The 13,851-nt window shown below is 40.0% G+C and overlaps 1 protein-coding gene across 2 annotated transcripts; it reads left to right on the top strand.

The window, feature by feature from the left end:
- The first annotated feature begins 4,161 nt into the window (after nt 1-4,161).
- LOC139660161 (crystallin J1B-like) lies at nt 4,162-12,031 on the top strand. 2 transcript variants are annotated; one of them, XM_071538243.1, is made up of 10 exons: nt 4,162-4,237; nt 4,849-4,915; nt 6,583-6,762; nt 7,409-7,507; nt 8,544-8,636; nt 8,749-8,905; nt 9,144-9,259; nt 9,753-9,830; nt 10,722-10,861; nt 11,613-12,031. In XM_071538243.1, the coding sequence occupies exons 1-10, from the start codon at nt 4,235-4,237 to the stop codon at nt 11,712-11,714; spliced, it is 1,035 nt and encodes a 344-aa protein (XP_071394344.1). In that variant the 5' UTR covers nt 4,162-4,234; the 3' UTR covers nt 11,715-12,031. The 2 variants fall into 2 exon arrangements, with proteins under 2 accessions (XP_071394344.1, XP_071394336.1); XM_071538235.1 differs by having other exon boundaries at nt 4,165-4,237; nt 4,846-4,915.
- Nucleotides 12,032-13,851: the final 1,820 nt, after the last annotated feature.

Genomic DNA, 13,851 nt, shown 5'->3' with positions numbered 1-13,851 from the left:
GTGTGGGGCATAGTAACCAGTGTTGGGTAACAAAGTAATAATCACATTACTTTTCCCTGTAACAGAGCAAAGTAAGGTACTACTGTTCCAATTTCAGGAATCACATTACAGAGACAGGTTGTTACTTGTGTTTCATTCTTCAGCCTCTTCACTGGTGTAATATCCATCGAAAGATTCCTCCTCTCAGAATTATGAATACAGCACATATATGCACGAGCCAACAAAGTGGTAAAAATGACTTGGAAAGTCATAATTTAATGCTGTAGACTTTATCTTTAATAAAAACCTTTAAAGAAAGATTTAGTGTCTTTTATTATTTTGATTCTTCTGCTGGTAATGTGGCTTAGGTCAACAGAATTTATTGGCCCAATGCACGCAAGTAAGACTATAGCATAATCATTTTAGCGTGTAACGCAAAAGTAATGTAATGAGTAGTGTAACTATTTTTCTCGTGGAGTAATAAGTAAAGTAATTCATTACTTCTAAGAAAAGTAACGTGTCATTTATTACTTTTTTCCAGTAACCCCAACACTGATTGTCACAAGAGGCTCCAAAACAGATAGAAGATAACAGTCCAGGTGAAATATACATAAATTGTTCAGATTTGTTTCAAATCACCAAAATTGGTAAACATGTACAGTTTGATGCCCTGAATACTTTCAGAATTGGAGCCATTGCAAAAATGTACAGATGGCGGCCATTTTTCTTTCTGCCATTGCCAGCAAATTGACTGGCCAACTGGCCATGATAGGATTGAAAACATATGTCTATGCCTAGGTTTTGGTACAATACTGCTAAGGAAAATCATCACGTAAGGGTGAATTCAATGATATTGTGTAAAGAAGTGCAATGAAATTATCATTTTAAGAGAAGAGAACTATTTAACTATTATTTATGGCAATCAGACATTTGGGGAAATGGCAATGTTCTCAGTTATTTTAAAATTGCAGTAACACAAAAGCTGAGATGACATAATTATTCGAACAGTTTATGATATTTTCTTAGCACTATTGTATTCTTGGGCCATCAAAACAGAGGTGTAGCCATTTTTGTGATGGCTCCAATTTTCCCTTTATGCAAATCTGAATGGTTTGGCCTGTTTCTGGCATATTTCACCTGGAATCTGACAAGAATTAGAACATAATGCCTAATGATGGTTAGCTTCCAAGAGAAAGCATAATTATGACTGGATACAGTACATATGGCAGATGTGGTCTTACTGCCAGGATTTTTTTTACAGTTTGGCCAGAAGCTGAATTCTGAATACATTTTATTTCCATAGCACATAATTACAAAGTGCTTTAACAATCATTTTAAATAAGCAGCAACAAGAAGACAGCACAAAATAAAAAAAGAGGGTATAATAGTACAAATAATAGGATAAAAGACATCACATGAAAGAAAGTCTATAAAAAAAAAGGGTTTTAACAAGTGATTTAAGGTCATTCCAGAACCTAAAGCCTGATTACCTTCAGTCTTAAGCCTAGACTTTGCAGCAAGGATCTGAGGCTGCACACTGGCTTATAGGGGGTTAAAATGTCTGCGATGTAGATAACCATGCTTTAAAAAAAAAAAAAAAAAAAATCAATCCTAAACCTGACAGGTAACCAGTGAAGAAATGCCAGAACTGGACTGTTGTGATTCTGTTTGTCATAAAATCCGAGACAAAAGCTGAAGCTGACACAATAAGAGGCTTTTGACTGATGCCAGAATAAAGAGAGATCCATGAAGGAAGTTACAGTACATGTGCAAGTCTTGGCATGGACTGAGAGAGTGGCATCCCCTCCCCCCCCCTCCCCCCTCCCCCCTCCCACTGTCCCGCCAGATGATCAAAGCCCCCAAAAGCTCAGCAGCTCCTGAACACATGGGCACTGCCACATTGTCCGCGGTCCGTCAGTATCCTTCTGCCTCTCTGCCAGGCCGTCATTTATAGAGGTGCACCCCCGCTCATTGTGTCACTTGATCCGGTGACAATGGCTGATCTATTTGTGCAGCTCTTTTCCTCCCCCTCTGTGAAGGACACAGTTACCTCCCTGCCAGAGACCGCAAATGCCCTCCATTCCCTGTAGATTCACCCTATGGTAATAAGCTCTCATGTTACAGCTGTAGCTGTTATGTATTTACGCAAATTTATATGTATTTATGGGTGGAAGTACTATATTACATTTTGTCTTTGTTACCATATTTGTGTAGCTTTTTTGGTGTCTATGTACTTTTTTGAAGTCTGTAATTTTACTTTTTCTCAAGTAGGTTTTGATAATTTAAAGTATTTTATAATTATTTTATACTTTTTTTTTTTTTACTATTAAAGAAGAAGTGAAGTGAAGTATTTTATTTCACTACATTTAAAATTGTGTGAGACTTGGCAATGGTAACTTGCATCAAACATTGCATGCGCAATATTACAGTAACATGCTATTATAGAGCGCAAATAGCTGAAAATAGCTGAAGTTGATGACGCAATATTACATTGTTTTGTCCTTTTTTTTCAATTTACAGTAAATGACCTCTGTCCACTTGTCCTTTTCCCATTGCATGTAAACTTTTAATAAGTTACATTTTACAGTAAATGAGCAAATTTTTATTTTTACTTAGATAATTTTTACACCAGTATTTTTCAGCAAAGTAACAGTACTTCTACTGGAGTGGGATATTTAGGTACTCATTCAGGCACATTCATATTTTCACCATAAATAACCTCAATTTTAATCCCTGAATAACTTCCACACCTACAAGATGACTCACCGTGACCCCAAAGGTAATGTTGAGGGAGACTATAGCAGCTTCTGTTCATTGTTTTCTAACTGGTATTGATTGTCTGAGTGGTGTGACCCTAACCTTAGCACTCTATTTTGCCGGTTTAAGAGACCAGGAGAGAAATCAATGGCCTGGGATACCCAAGAGAAGCCAGGGATAAGTGGAGCCTGGCCAGGCCTTCCAGGGTTTCATCAGAATGGTAACACCAGGGGGGATCAGCTGGGTGACGGTCAGGATGGAGGCAGCGGAGTGGAAAGCATGCATGCAAACAGAGAGAGAGAGAGAGAGAGAGAGAGAGGGAGAGAGAGAGAGAGAGAGAGAGAGAGAAGCATCCAAAACAAATGCAAAGTAATGAGTTTATTAAAAAGTCTTTGAACGTCATGAAATATATAGCACTCTGCCCTACGTTACTGCAGTAATATACTTTGAATATATGGTGTTATTGACTCTATTTATATCACTCTGCCTCCAAGCTCTGGCATTGGTGTTGTGCTGGCACTGTGTTTATTGTGTTGGCATTGCATTGGTATTTACTGGCATTGTGTTGGTTTTGTGTTGGCATTGTGTTGGTGTTGTGCATTGCTTTGGTGTTGTGTTGGTATTGTGCTGGCATTGTGTTGGTATTGCTTTACTGTAATGTTGTGTTGGTATTGTGTTGGTATTGTGCTGCCTTTGTGTGGGTATTGCAATAGCGTTGCTGATGCATTGGCATTGGTATTATGTTGGTATTTGTGTTGCGTTGGTGTTGAGTTGGTGTTGGTGTTTGTGTTGCTTTGGTGCTGTGTTGGTGTTGCGTTGGTGTTGATGTTTGTGTTATGTTGGTGTGGTGTTGTGTTGTGTTGGTGTTGCATTGGTGTTGAGTTGTGTTGTGTTGGTGTTGTGCTGGTATTGTATTGTGTTGGTGTTGTGTTGGTGTTTGTGTTGCGTTGGTGTTGAGTTGGTGTTGCGTTGGTGTTGAGTTGGTGTTGCGTTGCGTGCATTGAAATAATGAGAAATAAAGTTGATATTGGTATTGATATTGTTTTCTGGTTTTCTGGACTCATGTAAGAAAAACATAGTGAATGGCAATCCACTATGGCGATGATGTTCATTTTAAAACTGCCCATACATTTCTAGAAGTGACAAACATACTCCAAAAGGCAGATAAGCGTAATCTACGAAATGCAGTGAAGACCAACTAATTACCCTCCAGAGACACAATGCCTGTCCTGCTTTCTGTCCTCAAACTTGTACTTAGACAGTTCTAATCTCTAAATCTTTCATTACAACATATCTCCAGTCCTGCAGGGTTCATGCCTCCTACTGCCTTGTCACCTCCAATACTGTAGGAAACTGTTTTTCTTGGGTCATCATTGGAGAATGCTTATCAGTGGGCTGAGCAGATGGTGTGTGTACCCTCCCCATGTCACATAACTGACAGTGTGAGTCAATTAGTTACAACACCAAGTGGAACGTTACAAGGTGAAGAAGGGGCTCTATGGTAAGTATAAACTTCAGCCTGTATGTACTATTGGTATAAAATATAATTCAACACTCCATAATGATGCACAGTATCGCTTCAAGGACTTCCAGAGGTATGACAAAATACACACATTAATATTCTAAGCATACAGTATTTTACAAAATATTATGAAATCTTTGTTCACTTTGAGGAAGGCTAAAAGTATTGAAATGCATAAAATTGATTTCCTAACCAATTTAGCACATGTAACGTCATTAAACACATGTTGTATTATATAAATAGATATGATAACTCTTTTTATTTTTAGGCCAAAACAAAATAAATGATAGAAACATGATAGAAATGGGGGAAAAAGTGACTTCTGCCCATAGTCAATGTCACATACACATAAAATTAAACATAAAAGTACATTAATTCTGGAAGAGTATTTAAGGTACTGCCAATATGAGACCTTTTCCTATAAAATAACATTGAAGTGGGTGGGATTTTTCTTTCCTTTTCTTTTATATAGAGACATGAATTTCAAGCAACAAGCCTTTTAAAAACATGGATCATGTTGGATGTTGTGATGAAAAGCCTTGCATGTTTCAGCCACTAATACTGTTCCTCTGTGTATATAATGAAAGCAGATGGCCTTGAGTGTGGCAGACAGAGCCATTGGGGCCATTATTGGGGCAGCAGTGGCAGATGCAGCAGGTAAGATAAATTGGTGTGTGACACCAGTGCTGGGACTGAGGTGTTCACTGCAGCAGCAGGGCTTTCCACACTACAAGTCACATATCTGCTCTCTTCAGCTCCCATATCCCTCTCATTGCTACATACTGCATATAAACTGATGCTTTTTTTTATGCTTTTCAAGGGTTCCACTACTTCATGCTGTATACATATTGATTTTTTTTGTTTCATTTTTGTTATGTATGGAAGTTCTGTAGTTTTGACACTTTAATAGCAGACCATTTTGGTCTGCTATATTTCATCCCTGAGTACTTGTCACTTTGTGGGAATGAAGTTCCAGCATTTGCCCTTAAACCTGCCTTAAAAGAAAGCTTGTTAGCATGCCCCATTGAAACCAATGGCTACATTAGCCACAAGATAGTTCGTTAGCTTGCAGCTAGTGGTGCCTGTTGATTTCATGAGGAATGTTAATGACGATAACAGACTGTTTTTCGGTTCATGTAAATGCCTATACAGAAGAAAAAATCTATACCAGGGTTATTAGTTAATTAAAACACATAGCAAAACTAGCCAAGGGAAAATCCTCAAACTGGAATAAAAGTAAAAACCTAAAGTGAGTGACAAATATGAAAACAATCAACAATTTTAGTCTAAAAGGCTCAAACTAAAATAAAATTATAATCAACATGAATTATTTTAAGGTTCAGTTTTTTAACCTGTCCAACAAGAGGAGCAACATGGATGTATATTTTGGTTTATACTATTTTAATTCAAACATACTGGAGCCAAATAGATAGCCTATATATTTGGTGTTACAATGGAATCTAAAATATATGTACACACACGAAATGTAAACAAATAATTTACAGCTTCAAAATACACAGAACATTAATGTTTAGCTCTTACTACACTTTGAGTAATCATGCACTATAATGAGTTCAGCCTATAATTTGATAGTGAATAAATATCTTCATATGAATGACATAAATATTAAATGAAGCCAGAAGTGGAGCAACTGGCGCCTCATTTAGCACCGTGCTGCGTTTCTGGATTGGGTCCCGGAGATCTCATGACTATGGATATGGATGTTACGTAACATGGAAAACAGCTTTGGTTTCAAACGGTTTTTCATTCTTTTCTCAAGTCTTGCACAGAAACATTATCAGTCTGCACAACATCTGCACATCTGGTGATAGGGTGCAGAGGGGTGGTTCCTTACTTTGACATCGCACAGCAGCAGTACTGATAGAAACTATGATAATTTAGCTATGATGAAAGTATATATGTTTTTACTGTCATGTGGCATTCCTACACGTCATGATGCATACTAAAGGGAGCAATCGCAGATATTAGTTGCATGTTATTGATTTACATTCTGTTATAATTAAGATTCAGGATTCACTTGCCTTGTCAGACTTGTCTCAGTGTGCTCGAGCTAAAAGCAAACACCCACGTAATGCACCCAATTCCACAGTCAATTACTGTATTACTGTAAAATAATTGCTTTGGAATCAAGCAGCGGTTCTTTAAATAATTTGCTATCTACTATCAACAGACTGTATATAAATTATGTGAACCATGTAAGGGAAAACAAACAGAAATATCAGTCCAATTCACAGGATTCACTCTTTTTTCTCTCTCTCTTTCACGTGTGTGTGTGTGTGTGTGTGTGTTCTCCACCCATACAGCCCAGCCCATGCATTGGATCTACAACCCGGACAAGCTTAAAGAAGTTCTCGCCGATCTGGAGCCCAGTCCGGAGTTCCGGCCTCAGTCGGCGAATCCTTTCTACCGCCGGACGACGGGGGAGCAGACCTGCTATGGAGACCAGGCGTACGTCTTGTTGGAGTCGCTGAGTCAGTGCGGAGGTACTGAACGCTGTAAACCAAAACATGCAGCGACTACCTGTGATATGATGCTTGATAGACCAGCTCAGTGGCTGCAAAAGTGGTGATTTAAAGGTGCTACATGTAGTAGTTTTAAAATCTTTAATTTTTTTATCCTAAAGAGGATAAACATGCTGGAAGTGATTTTACCATTGGTCTTTCACTCCTTCGCCATTGCCAGAAACTCTGAAAGCTTTAGCTCTGTTTGCTCTGGAAGAACAGCGCCCTCTTCCTGTTTTGTGCCATAAAGCAATCTCCCTTTGTGCTGTAAAGCAATAAGGCAGATTTCTGGATTCTGATGAAATGCAGCGTAGAGGCCAGTGGAGGCTGACAGTCTTCTCGGTAATGGTCTCATTTATTGATGGTTATTATAATAAGGTCTCAAAATGAATGTGGTAATGATTTATCAAAGCACACATAGCACCTTTAAAAATTTCTAGAAGCCCTTCTACTTTTTTTGTTTCGTGATGCTATTGAGCATGACTGCATAACATTGAACAAACAAAACAGAATTCAGTCAAAGAATGAGGAATTAAAAGATATGGAATAGGTCACACACTCTTCAAAGTGCAGATAAAGCTGAAATTTAACATGATTTTTTTTCTAAAGATATGTCATGTGTCGACAGATGTCAATGTGGAGGACTTGACCAAGCGCATCTACAAGTTCTTCGGCCCAGGAACTGTGTACGATCTGCCTCTCAATGATCCTTACCGGCAGAAAGGAGGTACAGTAGGCCATCAGCGGTTCCTCTTCCATACAGTTTTATAACTGCTAATCTCACCAAATAACAAGTGAACACTGTGATATCTGACAGAGCCAATCATTAACTTAACATGGCCAAAAAGGATGTGAGCTCTTCTGTTACTGTCTGATAACACCGTGCATAATGTTTTCTCATCCTGCTCATGGGGAATTCCCTTTCCATATAAAATATTCCATACAGTCACACTTCCCTCTTCCCTGCTGTTGTCCAGCCAGTCCTTTGGATAGTTGGTACCTTTGCTGACAGGATACCATACATATACAGTGGTCCTATGAATCACCACTAGGTACCATAGGATACCGCAAACTGGATAGTGTTGCCAGCCTCTTTATGCCTGTAAGCATTACAAAGTTATCAGCTGTTTCACAGTCTGCTGACAATATGTTAAAGTCACATTTTCATTTAAATAAACGCCCAATTTGCTGTTCTCAATCACTGATTGCTATAGCACAATAGTGATTCAACCTACCACCAGATCATGAAAACTTTTCCATTTGCTGCAGCAACACCCAGTGTCTGGTACAGTAGGTCTTTCCTGGGAAAAATCCTCTGGAACAAGTGATGCGTTATGCAGTACGTTTCCAGTTTGTTAGGAATAAACAGAAGAAGAACTGAGTAGTTAGCATGAGCAGTGATAGCCACCATGGCTGAACAGACAAAGAAGAGAGAAACTCAAACTGCATCAACAGAAAATCCAAGGAAAAAGACGTCACAGTACTGGACACTGTTTTGGTTGACAGATGATCTCTGGGAAGTGCAGTGAAAAAACACCAGATTACCACTTTAAATTTGGCTGACTCGCAATTACAAAATATGTGATTTGGATGGGCATCTATGAGCATGGGAGGACTGTATTCCCCACTGGCCTGTTTTGCCATTTAGCCCCACTTCTCGGTTTGTATCTACACAATACATGTGTCTTGATAAGCAGTCAAATCAGGGGCTAACCACACCACTTCACATACCACCTAAAAATGCTGTTCTTTTAATTGATTAGGTCCCAAAGCTGTCCTCCCCATTGACGGCCCATGGAGGAATGGGAGCCTGAAAGCTTTCATGAGAAATGTGGACGCCGGCAACGCAGAAACTGGTAGAGCTGACACACACACACACACCGTACAAATACAACTAAAGCATATGTTCACGAAGACCTTCCAAAGTTGATATCTCTAGGATTATCGTACTGTGTGTGTGTGTTTGAGGCTGTGCTGTGGACTGTCAGATGGACGGTGTCACTAAGCTGGCGCCAGTAGTGGCCATGTACGCCGGACGAGCCGAGATGCTGGACAAAGTGGAGGAAGCCTTACGGGTCACCCAGAACAATGACATGTGTGTGGCTGGGACACTGGCTGCAGCAAGGTAAGACTGAGGGATGAGAAGAATATGGGAGCATGTACTTTTCAAAACACAGTGACAAAGTTCATGTTGCGGCAAAATAAGAGGAACAAGACAAAAATATCAATCAGCTATGATACGGGGAAGTGTTGCGCCGCTTACCACATTAACGCCCATGGCTTGTTAAGGAGGAAAATGCAAAATACAAAAACCACATTGGACTCCAAACAAATCATCAACATTACTGTGTGTCTGACTTCAGGTTTATCGAGCATTTCATTCTGAACGGTCCTGATCCCAATGCTGTGGATGCAGTGCTGGCCCAGCTGAATGACCCGAAGAGGCAGAACCCTCAGGAGCTGGACAAGGCTGTCATCGGTAAGGCTTCATTTGACTGTGTGTGATTAAAGGTGCCACGTGTAGCATTTTAACATCAGTAAATCACATTCATTTTGAGACATAAGTATGATTACCGTAAACACAAGACACACAAGACCATCGCTGAGAAGATTGGCAGCCTCTACCGGCATCTACACTGTATTTTACATTGTGTGCCATTTGGCGGGAAATCTGCTAGATTGCTTTATGGCACAAAACAGGAATCGTTTTAACTGCATACTTTCAACTTCATGTTAGCTTACCTGGTCTGAATGCATATTGGCTGTTATCAAGGTCTGAATTTTGAGAAACACAAAATGCTACATGCAGCGTTATTAATCGTCAATCAAAAAGAAACATTCCTCTTTCATAATCAAAATGTAACGCATTACAACAAAGATGTAAAAGACTTAATGTGTGTTATCACTGTGAGCAACCACTGTTTCAACATTAAACACTGCATTCTAAATCTCTTCCCGTGTCTCTGCTGAAGCGCACATCCACCAGGTGAAGGACAACCTAGCCAAGACTTCCCAACAGCTCATACCTGCTGTGTTCACAAACACATGAGGTAGGTAGCAGCGGGATCCAGGTCTGTTGACTTGGCACGGCTCGCACAGCCTTCCTGTCGGTGTATCCGTTAGAAGGTACTCTCGCCTTTGATCTCCAGACTAATGGCCTCCCCTTCTCCTCCCTTTTTATTTCCCCGCCGTCCCGCTGAGCTGAGTGTCCCAGCTTTTACAAGGGTGAAAGCGCACTTAATATACATGTGAAGAGTTCTGTTCCGAAATGCGAGATCCTTCATTTGCAGGGACACATACTCGTACAAAATTTTCGATATCGTAAAAGTAACAACTTATGGTGCTTTTTAAAGGACGGTGGGTAACTTAAGTCATTTTCTGACAAAATGAGAACACTTCCTCTGAACTGAACGGTGAACTGCATTTGTTTTTGCAAAATGGATGAATAGCATTTGGGAAAAAGCTATTATAAAAATGTAAAAGTAAAACTGTGATCACTAGTAGGGTTGGACTGATATATCAATTTGGGGATGATATTGGCCTTCTACTAAAAATCTGATAATGGCCAGTCAGGCTTGTCCACCTCTGAAATAATAGATATAATCAAGTTTGATTGATTACATATTTATTGTAGAACTGATCAGTACACCGGTTGTCTATGGGAAGCCCTTAACCTGAATTGATTCTAATTTGTTCCAATTCTGGTGTAAACACTAAATACTTGAACATATTTGGAATTTCTAGGCATAAAAAATGTCAAATGTAAAGATATTGAATCTTGGTACCAAATATCAGCGTTCGTATCAAATTGGCCTTCAACCACCCATATTGGTCGAACCCTAATCAGTTGCATGATAAGAATCATTGTTTATGGACTTATCATTTATGACTAATGTCATGACTCAGTCTGCTGTTCTCATGTTGAATGTGTCTCTGTGCAGCCTTGCCCGGTGCGTTCCAGGGAGCGCTTCATGGCGTCCTGACGCTGAGCCAGCTGGACGAGGCGGTCAGGGACACCATGCGCTGCGGGGGATGCACCGCCAGCCGAGCCTCCTTCATAGGAGCCTGTTTTGGGGCACAGGTACATAAAACAACTCGGCTACAAAAAGAGATATATCTGGAAAATATTGATAACGTAGATTTGTTTCCAAATTTAAGTTACTGTGACACTGTGAAACTGTCTTTTGTCTTTAGCCCTAGTCTCTACTCCAAAACACTCTGAGTTGTTGCTAGCTAACTAGCCAACAGGCTAATTTAGCAAAGTTGTTAATGTTAACATGTAACTACTGGCCACTAGCCATGTAGCATAGTTGTGCAAATCAGATGTGTTAATTAACAAGATATTAAGCTGACCAGATACTTTGATTAGCTAGCTAACAAGCTGACATCAAAATCGTTCAGATGTATCAATGACGACATGCAGTTCCCAGTCAAAACAGCACAGAATGTCTAATCCATTCTTTTGAGACTAACCGAGTAGAAAATTTTGAAATACAAGCCACTTGTTACCAAGAGCTGAAGACCTCCAATATGGCCACCAGAGGGTGTGTTACATTACCTGAAAGCCCTCTATATTTGACAGACATTTTTCGAAATGGAAAGTTCATCTTTCAAACACCACTCATCTGCGAGTCTGTCTTGTCTACTGATTTAACAGTTTGATCGAGCCCAGTTTACTGTATCAGAGAGTCGGCAGTACTGTAAAACCAGTTTTATCGCTTCACACAACCATCGTCTAGCATTGAGCCCTTTTTGGTGAGTTATGGGCTCTGATATGCTGAAAGCTTTGTGCTCCTCAGATGCTCTCAGCTGTCATCTTGATGTCTTTTCAGACCGGCCTACAGGGAATCCCGGAGTCCTGGAGGAACAGGACGCTCAGATATCCTCTGCTGCTGGAGCTAGCCACAAAAGTGGTCACAAGTCAGCAAGCCTAGTGCAGCTTTTGATCAAAACCACGTTTTTATCACCCATCAAGTATTTATGAAACGCTTTGACAGCATGTTCCTTGAAGCATTTGCCTTAAAAACCTCTTTTTGAAAGGCTTTCTCAAGTTACAGATGTCCTTCGGCACGACAGTCCATGACAGTCGCGTTCTAAAGTCGTAGCACGGAATGAAACTCGAGTCTCCTTGCTGTGTCGAAGCTGCATCCTGTAACACGGTGAATGTCTGTGTGAAGTATGTCTTATGGATGGACGAGGACAATGAAATGTCACATCAACAGTGGTAAATAAAGAACCTTAACATCCCCAACACGTCTTTGTATTATTACCTGGTCCCATGCCATTACCTTTTCACAGTTCTTAGCTACAATATGGACAGTTTTCAGAATGCCAGAAATCTTGCTGTGAGAAGAGAAAGTAATTTTGTTCGGCAGGTTCCGCTCCTCGCACTCCCCGGAGCGCACTCTTGTTGTTGCGAAGCGAAAGAGCAGATACACCGAGATTTACTACTGGAACAACCAAAGAGACTGCAAACTCCTCAGAGGGGTTGTTCTACCTTTTCCCAAAACTGCTGACTGCCATATTCACGTGTTCAGAGCGGCCGCCCCAACAGTTCTGAACGTTCTCCAAAGCATAAAGCGAAGCCAGACTCTTAATATCTTTGACATAGCGTGGTTGTGGAGAAGGCAAGTGTGTAGGCTATACCGTTTCTATCTCGTAGCTGTTTTTCTCAGCCTGTACTAAAGACTCATTTGGCATTTAAATATGTAAAATAAACTACAAATCAGTATTAACGTGAACTGGTACTGCATTTAGAGTTCGTTAGAGTTTCAGTTCATTTGTCTGGGCCGAAACTCTCAACACAAACGCAGCACAGGAAAAAAAACTGATATGGACAAACCTTTGAGGCATCATTTAGCTGAGTGGAAAGATTGCGCCTGACTGTGTGTCGGTAGCCTACCGAGGGGAAGTCATTTGGTTTCCCTCTCTCTCTCCCTGACTTCCTCCCACGCAGCAGGTAGCAGGCTGTATCTGGCATAATCGCCTCCAGACCTCAAAGGTGTTTTTGTTTTCCAAAATCGGCCCGGTCCACTTCTTCAAGGCTCCACTTCAAAGGAGGAGAGGATTGCACAAAAGAGTCAGTATTATGTCAATGTCCATATTGATTTTTGTCAGGCAAAAAGCCTTGAGATTAGATCTAATCACACAAGCGTCTAAGTAAATATCAAAGTATCCAGTGCATGCTGCTTATTTATCTAGTAAATTTTCTACTTGAATTTTCCACAGCTGATAACTTGTTTTCATGTTGTTATCATATTGTTGTTTTGTTTGATGGAGTCCAATATGATTTCTTAATTTTGCTGACATTTACAACACACACAATAGATATTTCAAATACATGAAAATCAACAGAAAAAATATCCTATGTATTCTGATTCACTTATGTTGGGATATCGTCCTTTTCTGTAAAGAAGCTGTTTGCACCAGATTCAAACTATGTTAACTCAAACTTGTACACAGGATATAGTCTGTAGTTTACCTTACTTTTAAGGGCTGGCAGGAATCTTTATGAGGTAAATTCACAGTATACATCATAGTAAGTATTATCAGACTAATGTAAGTTATATGGGGATAGGGTCTTTTGAAGGGGAAAAAGCATAAATTAATGCTTTTCTGAAAATATAGTTTTGTTAATATTGTGTTTGTTTGTTTGATATCCACCTGGAAGTTATAGTTTACCCAGCCATACATCACAAGATATATGTCAAACCAGAAAGAGAGAGGCAACACCATACTGTCCTATGTAAAGTGGAGATGTGCCATCTTGTGCACATGACCTGGACATGCACCATTGTTTTTTTTTTAAATTTGTTTAACCAGGAAGTCCCATGGGGAAGCAATTTCTCTTTTACAAGGGAGACCTGGAAACCAAACCAAACCTGCGTCATGGTGACAGGGAATTTAAAATATTTGCAGCGTTCACCTCCGCTAGAATAACACTTTTGGGTTTTTTTTTAAATCTGGCCATGACTGCAGCTAAAAAATGCATTTCTAAGTGAATAGATGAGACCCCCCCCCCCCCCACACACACACACACACACACTATTGCTCAATGGAGAAATGAAATCT

This window comes from Centroberyx affinis, unplaced genomic scaffold (assembly GCF_046629955.1).
Source record: "Centroberyx affinis isolate AG114_WGS23_722 - 3 ecotype Tasmania unplaced genomic scaffold, CSIRO-AGI_Caff_v1 ptg000194l_1, whole genome shotgun sequence".
Classification (NCBI taxonomy): domain Eukaryota; kingdom Metazoa; phylum Chordata; class Actinopteri; order Beryciformes; family Berycidae; genus Centroberyx; species Centroberyx affinis.
The sequence above is the reverse complement of the archived record's forward strand: the minus strand, read 5'-3'. Positions and strand labels throughout refer to the sequence as shown.